The 7,946-nt window shown below is 53.8% G+C and overlaps 1 protein-coding gene across 1 annotated transcript; it reads right to left on the bottom strand.

The window, feature by feature from the left end:
* Window positions 1-4,455: 4,455 nt before the first annotated feature.
* CENPA (centromere protein A) lies at window positions 4,456-7,697 on the bottom strand. Its single transcript, XM_085048652.1, has 4 exons — window positions 7,625-7,697; window positions 7,060-7,151; window positions 5,743-5,820; window positions 4,456-5,123 (listed from the first exon to the last, which is right to left on the bottom strand). Exons 1-4 carry the CDS (start codon window positions 7,689-7,691, stop codon window positions 4,989-4,991), a joined length of 372 nt encoding a protein of 123 aa, XP_084904778.1. The 5' UTR covers window positions 7,692-7,697; the 3' UTR covers window positions 4,456-4,988.
* Window positions 7,698-7,946: the final 249 nt, after the last annotated feature.

Raw genomic sequence — 7,946 nt, 5'->3', positions numbered from 1 at the left:
AAGGAATGATCTTTATTGTTTTGATTTCATCATATATAGAGAGTTTTCAAAAGTCACCCAGATTGGTCGGTCAGAAGCCTTCCCCTAGGCTTGATTGGCCAGGCCTGCACCGTCCAAGTTCTGGGACACTGTTCCAATAACATCCAAACTTTATTTATAAAACACAAGAAGAATTCTCGTGGGAAAAACCTGTGCTAGCCACACTAAGTTACCATACTTACTAGCTTAAATAAAAGTAGTGACTCCACCCTGTGGATTGAACTTATTGATGTGTGAGCCAAATTTAGTTCCTGCTGGCAATGGTTGGTCCTGCAAGAATAAGCTGTCTGTCGATGATCATTGATGAGCTGTCCTTAACTTGATCTTCAGTGGGGGCATGCTGGCATCATTTTTGATATCGTCCCTGGAAGGAAAAAACCACACAAGTCTCAGCAGGGTTAGTCTGGACAGGTTACCCCTTAGTGGCTCAAGTTGTTTAATCGCTTGGACTAGTGACAGAAGTCCTTTTTCCTATTCAGAAGCTCTCTGTTTCATCTCTTTAAATGCAGTTGAGTTGAATAGTGACAATTTCTTTGGTCTTTCGTGATGTTAGGCATTGACATTCCTCAGGAGGAACCTCAACTTCTACTTCATGAAGTGCTTGCCTACTGCTGTTGCTGCTTCCCCCATTTTCAGGGGGGTCTCCTGCAATTTGAGTTGTCCTCCGTGGATAAGGTGCTCTCCTAATTTGAGTTATCAGTTCTGCAAAATTTAGAACAGCAGTGATTATAGGTGTGGTATTGGCATTCAACTGTCTGTAATAAACCACAAGCCACAACTGTCTGTTCGGCTCTTTCACCAGCCAGATCCTGAGATTGGCTCAGTTGGTTGGAGCATGGTGCTAATAACACCATGGTTGTGGGTTCAGTCTCTGTATGGCCCATTCACTTAAGAGCTGGACTTAATGATCCTTTGTGGCTAGCACAGGCTTTTCCCATGAGAATTCTTTTTGTGTTTTATAAATAAAGATAAAGTTTGGATGTTATTGGAACAGTGTCCCAAGACTTGGACGGTGCAGGCCTGGCCAATCACGCCTAGGGGAAGGTCTCTGACCGACCAATCTGGGTGACTTTTGAAAACTCTCTATATATGATGAAATCAAAACAATAAAGGTCATTCCTTCTTGCCACTGAGAACTGACTTCTTTACTCTGCTAGCTGCTCAACAGCGACAATCCTTGTGGGTCACTTTCAACTCAGAATATTCTGTGATCTGTGACATAATGGCAGTGCCAACAGCAAATGTTGGCTAAACACTGGCAACCTCTATGAGACTGGAGTGTATTAAAATGATCACTGGCCACTATCTCAGACAAGAGAAATAGGAGTGTGACTGAGTGATAGTACCTTTTTTCTCTAAATCTGTCACCACCCCATCAATGCCCAAGCACATGGGTGCTTGTACTGTGGCTGTTAGGTTTGCAGTGTTGGGTACCTCAACTGTTAAGGTGGCCAAATTGGCCAGAACTTCAGAAATTCCACTTCTCCCTGCAGCAAAAATCCATCACTGGGATACACTATCAGTCCTTGGATCAGGGAGTGCAGGTGCCATGTGGAGTGAGCACATTGCAGTCTCTGGACTCCTTTTAGGGTTCGGGTTAATGTTCGACCATTAACATTGACACACTGCCATCAGATTGCCATCACACTGCTGACAAGAGATTTCATCATTCAGAACATCAAAATCCAAAATATTTTCATTGTGATCTTTGATTGCAAAACAAGTAGCCAATATCCACTTCTCATCCAAGAACCATAAAATAACCTTAGCAGCTTGGCAGATACCATTTTCTCCATTTACTTCAGTGATTTTAACGCTTGGTATTCGGATCATACACCCAGCTTCTTGGCATCCTGCTTCACTAGTATTGAGTGTTGTGCTCCTGTATCTATTAGAAATGTAATTAATAGTTGACTATATTAATTAATAGAACCAACTGGAATCCAGATGTATGGGTCATTATTACGTATGTATTGAGAGGGTTCCACTTGCTGGATATCAGTCTCACTTGGCTTGTGCCTGGAATACTTTTGCAAATCAGCCATCTGAATTGGAATCTGTACAGTACAGGGTGAATTGGTAGCTTGCTTAAGCATCACCTCTGCCTTTTCTTTCAGTTTTCATATTTTCTCCATTTCTTCCTGTAACTGTTTCTGCAACTGCCCAATTTTCAGTAATAGCAATAATTCAGCTGCTTTTTTCCAATTTCCTCTCTCAGATCTTGTTTGTCTCCACTATAATTTTCCCTATCCAAATTCTCAAATAATTGTCTTTCCTTACACTCAGCTAAAGCAAGTAGAGTCCTAAGACAATCATTCTCAGGCATAAGTTTATCAACTTGGATTCTCAGTTTTTCTCCCATCTCCATCTCAGAAGCCAGTGATGACTTTGATACCTCATATTCTGTGTGAGTCTCATTTTTTGTGAGCCTCCTTAAATGTTTGCAGCTGCCGACCCCCAGCTCACTTACTAAGGATGGCGAAAGTTGTTTCTAAGGCTCCCATTAACATTAGCCTGTGGGGCCATAGTAATTATAGGTCTCTTGGGAATTCCAACTCCCACATCAACATCTTTATCCTGCCTGTGGCAAGGGAGTGCAACTTTCCTTTTCTGCAGGCATTGTACTACTTTCTCCAGAACAGCAGTGGATAATTTATCACTTCCCGAGAAATTCTTTTCTGCAAGCCTTTCACCCACACCGCATTCCATTGGGCACTGGGACCCTGCTGCTCCCTTTTGGGAGCAGCTTCCCTGCTGCAATTCCAATCTCCTGATTGTTGTTCTGTTTACTAATCGTTCAGTGAAACCTATCCTTCTGCCATAGCTAATTAGCTCCTAAGCTCCCTCTCCCCACAGTAAAGGTCTTTTCCCTTGTCTTCCTCTCTGCGGGGTTAACGCTCACCTCAAGTGATCCTGTAATTCTGCTGCAGTGTTTTATCATGTCCAGCAAGCCTCTAACCATGGGAGCCACATACTTGGACAATCAGTGATGTAGGTGAGGGCTGTCCTGGAACATCTGCCATTCATCAGTTGCCACCATGCTGCCTTCTGTACACTCTCTGTCCCATGTTCTATGGTTGGGGTCTCAATACTAAGCAAATTACCCCTCTCTAATGGATCCAACCTCCTGCCCAATAGGCAGCCCTCTGAGTTAAAGACCACTGTTTTCACTGGTCACCCACTGTTAAAAATACTTCTGGCTCTCAGAAGCTTTGGGCTTCTGCCTCAGACAAATGATTCAGTCACTCCTTGCCAGAGACACTCTCCAAACATATTCAGTTTCCAATTCCCATGAAAGTCCGCTATTATTTTCCTGGAACTTTGCTATCTTGGCTGCTGTGTACAGCACTGTTTTAGTAACAGTTTGTAGATCTTGGCCATCATCTTTAAAGACGAAGGTTTCATCTTTAATTAGGGGTCATAATGTGACTTCCTCATCATCAGATGTACTGCTGCTTATAGGGCTGTTAGAGAGTGGGTTTTAGTCAAAGCAATTTTCCACCCTGTCCACAATTTGAGTTGTTAACTTTATTTGAAGGTTCAGTAACAAAAATATTATTCCCCACCAAGCTCAGCACCAGCACATCCAGGGAAAAAAGAGGGCTGAGGGGACCCCAAAACTGGGGATATTCCCAACAAGGTAGGGGAAGGTAGGGTGGGATTTCACGGGGGGATATTTGGGGTCCCCAAGGTTTGGGGGGCTCAGAGGATACCCCAAGGATGGCTGTGATGGGCAGGTTTGAGGGTATTTGGGGTCTCAGGGTAGGTTTTGGGGGTTTGGGGAGGGTTCTGAAGTTCAGGAGTGGTCTCCAAGGCATGGGGAAGGGAGGGCAATTGGGGTCCCAGTGCAGGTTTGGGGTCGGTGGGGGTCCCTTCTGGGGTCCCTGCAGCGCCCCCTGCCGGTGCAGCGGGGCCCGCCCCTCCCCCGCTCAACAGCGCCCCGAGCGGCAGCAGCGGGAACAGCAGCCTGGGAGCACCCAGAACTCCCTGCAAGCCCCGCCCCCCTACGAATGGCCCTAAGCCCCGCCCCATAGAGGTGAGCCTGTTGAAGCCCCCCCCAGAACGCCACCCATGGTGGGGGCATCTCCAGAGCCTTGCCCTCACCGACCGCTCCACTATTAATGGGGGGCTTCTAAGCCCCACTCCCCACAGGCAGCCCTACACACTATCAAACCACCCCTAAGCCCTGCCCCCTAAAGCCCTGACCCGCTCATAAAGTGAACCCCCTAAGCACACCCCCCCCCCCAAAAATGGGAGCCCTTAGGGCCCAAGACCTCCCTGGCCCCCATCCCAGGTGCCCTCACCCAAAATACACTGGAGGGGAGGCTCCCCTCCCTGCAGGTTCTCCTCCCCTCCAGAGTTCCCCGCTGGAGTGCCTCACCCGCAAATCCCCTCCACCCCCCTGGGCAACAGCACTTAGGGGTCAGATTTATTCATTTACTGATGTGCAGTGGAACTCGGAGGGTCCCCAATAGGGCTGAGGTCGTGGGTAGGTTCCCCTGGGGGTGGTATTCTGGTGAGGGGGTTACAGGGGGATCATGAGTAGCAGACATCAATAATCTGAGGGGTGCTGGAGTAAGGAAGGGGAGCTCCACCCTGGGATGGTTCCCTGGAGGGGTTGTTGGGGATCCTGAGGTGAGGGTCCAATAGGGGGGAGTCTGTGGAGTGAGTCATCCCAGATCAGATTAGGCATGTCAGGACAGGGCCCCAGGGTGAGGGTCCCATGGGAGGTCCCTTGGGGGAGGCTCTGGGGTGCGAGGTCTGGAGAGGATCCTTGCGGCAGTCCTGATGTGGGGGACTCCATGGGGGGGTCACAGCATGATGGTCCCGTAGGAACCCCGGTAAAATTAGGGATGTGAGATTGTCAGGAGGGAGCCCCAGGGTGGGGGTCCTGGTACAGAGGTCCTGGCGGGTGAGTCTTTGTGCAGGGGCTCAGGGGGGGTCCTCTTTCAGATGCCCCCCCCCTCAAGCCCCCGCAGGCGCCGGGCCAGCTGCAGATCCTTGGGGAACAGGGTGACTCGGCGGGCATGCAGCGAGCACAGGTATGCGTCCTCCAGCAGCCGCACAGCAAAGGCCTCTGCTGCCTGCACCCCAAAACCTAAGAGGGGGTCCCCAAAAACCCCCCAGCACGTCCAAACCCCCACAGCTCCTCCCAGGGGCAGTGACCCCTCAAAACACACCCCCAGGGGGCAGGGACCCTCCAAACACACCCACAGGGGACTGGGGAGGCTGAAATACCCTGTGCTTCTAAGTGTGTGAGGGGGGACCAACACCCAGTGACCACCCCACCCCCCCCCATTTCCTGACAGACCATGGGGACAAGGGACCCAACCAGCACCCAGAGGTCCTGCAGAGACCCTCTCAACATCCATGGAACCCTGCCTGAGAGCCCATAGACCCCCCACCCATGGAGACCCTCCTAGACTCTCCCCCTCAGGGCCCATCAGACTCCCCCAGCAAACCTCTCAGCCCCACCCAAGCACCAATAGAGACCTTCCTGGACCTCCCCAGCCCTCCAGAGACACCCACAGCACCCCGTGACCCCCCCCAGAGCACCCACAGAACCCCCCCAATCCCCACCAAAAGCTTCCCAGCACCCATGGGGTTCCCCACAGCCCCCCTGGACACCCCCGCATTATCCATTGGACCCCTCCAGCCCCTCTGGGACCCCCTCAACCACGCCTGGGCCCCCCCAACCCCCACCTCCTGCAGCGCCAGCAGGGCCATGTGCTGCCAGCGGTAATCGACCCCCCGGGTGAAGAGCAGGCAGAGCTCCCGCACCTGGGGCAGGGAGGGGATGGGGAGAGGGTCAGATGGCATCATTGGGGTCACAGGGAGTGGGGGAATATCAGGACAACACGGAGGAAATATGGGGAACATGGGGGCACCCTGGGCTGGGGCCACCACCCTGGCAACACCCTGCAAACATCAAGACACTGCCCTGGGAACATCCCAGGTTGTCACCCTGGAGACACTTTGGGGACACCCCAATGACAGAAGCACTGAGGACAGGAACATCCCCTGGGAAGCGGGGATGTAGGAACACCATGATGGGGAAACCCTACAGAAACCCTGGGTCAGGGGCAGGGAGGAAGCATCACTCTGAGAACATCTTGGGGACACCCTCTGGCATGGGAACATGGGGGACACTCTTCTGGGGACACCCTGCATTGGGGGACAGAGACATGGTCCCACCCTGGGAACACGGGGGCACCCCGATGGGCCACGGGGGACAGTGCCACCACAGGAGGAGGCACACAGGGAACACCCAATCCATGCAGCCCCTGAAGGTGGTGGGACACATGGACGCCCAGAAGGATACAGTGACACTGGAGGACACACAAGGATGCTGGGGGAGGACAGGACCACCATGTCATGGGGATGGGGGTATGGGGTGGTCCTGAGGGGCCCCAGAGGGTGACTTGGGGTTCTGGGGGGAAACCTGGGGCTTCTGCAGGTGGTTAGAGGGTCCCGTTGGGTGTTAACGGGGGTCCTGAGTGGGATTTGGGAGGGTGGATTTGGCAGGCTCAAGGGGGTTGTGGGGTCCCAGGGAGTGTTTGGGGGAGGAGGCAGTCTAAGGGGAGGTTGGAGGGCTCCAGGTTGTATTTCAGGGGTCCCAGGGTGGATTTGGGGTTGGATTTGAAGGGGTCCTAGGGATTGAGGGGTCCCAGTGGGTACTTGGGGAAGTCCTGTGGGGAGTTGAAGGGTCCCAGGGTGGATTTGAAAGCTCTAGGGAAGGTTGCAGGGTCCCCAGGGTTGATTTGGGGATCCCAGGAGAGGGGATCCAGACAGATTTGGGAGATCCCAGAGAATGTTGGAGGTCCTGGGGTGGATTTAGGGGCATCCTGGAAGGATTTGGGGGTCCCAAAGTAGATTTTATGGATATCTGAGAGGATTTGGGGGGTCCAAGGGGAATATGGGAGTCCATGGGGGATGCTGGGGAGGTTCTGTGGGGGAAATTGGGGTGTCTGGGGATTTTGGGGTGCAGAGGTGTTCATTTTGGGATGTGGGGGTTCTCACCAGGCGGGCGAAGGGGGCGACGCGCAGCAGCAGGCGGGTGCTGCTCTGGTACTTGCGGATCTCCTGCAGCGCCCGCTGACCCGGACGGCGCCCTGGGGGGGCATTGGATGGACGTCTGTGAGGGCTATAGGGGATCTATAGAGTCTGGGAGGACACAGGGGGCTACTGGGAATCTATAGGGGGCTATAGGGGCCGGGGGGACAGGGGGAAGCTGTGGGGTGTTAAGGGATCTGCGAGTTCTGGGGGGCATGAGGGTCTGAGGGATCTATAGGGGGCTAGAGGGAATGGCCGATATATAGGGGAGCTACAGAGGACAGGGAGTTTGGGGGAGTTATCGGGAACAGGGTGTAGGGGGTTACAGGGGACAGGGAGTGTGGGGTGACTGCAGGTGATGGAGGAGTACAGGGTGTATAGGGCACAGGCTGGGGGCGGCGGAAGGAATCATGGGGTGAGGGTCGATAAGGAAAGCTCTCCAGTGGGGTCCATAGCAGTGGTCTATAAGGGGGCTCGAGGTGGGAGGTCCATCGGTGATGTCTATAAGGGGAGTCCCGCGCCCCGCACTCACTGCGTGCCCGCGGCCGGGGCGATGGCGGAGGGGCGCGCCGTCGGGGGGTGGGCTTGGGGCGGGGCATGGCGAGACCGAGACGCCGCGCGGTTCAAACCTCCCGCCGCGCCGCGCCGCTCGTGACGTCACTTCCTCCCGCATTGCCCCGCGCGCCCATCGGGGAGCGCGACCGCTCTGCGCCGCCAGGCTGCGCGACTCGATGGTACCGCGGCGGCCGCGCTCTCATTACCAGAAATCCGCATGACCCCGCCCCCCCGCGGGCCCCCGGGCACCCCGCGCCGTGCCGCTCCCAGCTCTGTCCCACTTATCGTCCCCGTGTGGT

The sequence above is a fragment of the Lichenostomus cassidix genome, unplaced genomic scaffold (assembly GCF_008360975.1).
Source record: "Lichenostomus cassidix isolate B80296 unplaced genomic scaffold, HeHo_3.0 HiC_scaffold_65, whole genome shotgun sequence".
Lineage (NCBI taxonomy): Eukaryota > Metazoa > Chordata > Aves > Passeriformes > Meliphagidae > Lichenostomus > Lichenostomus cassidix.
This window is presented reverse-complemented; position numbering and strand designations above follow the sequence as displayed.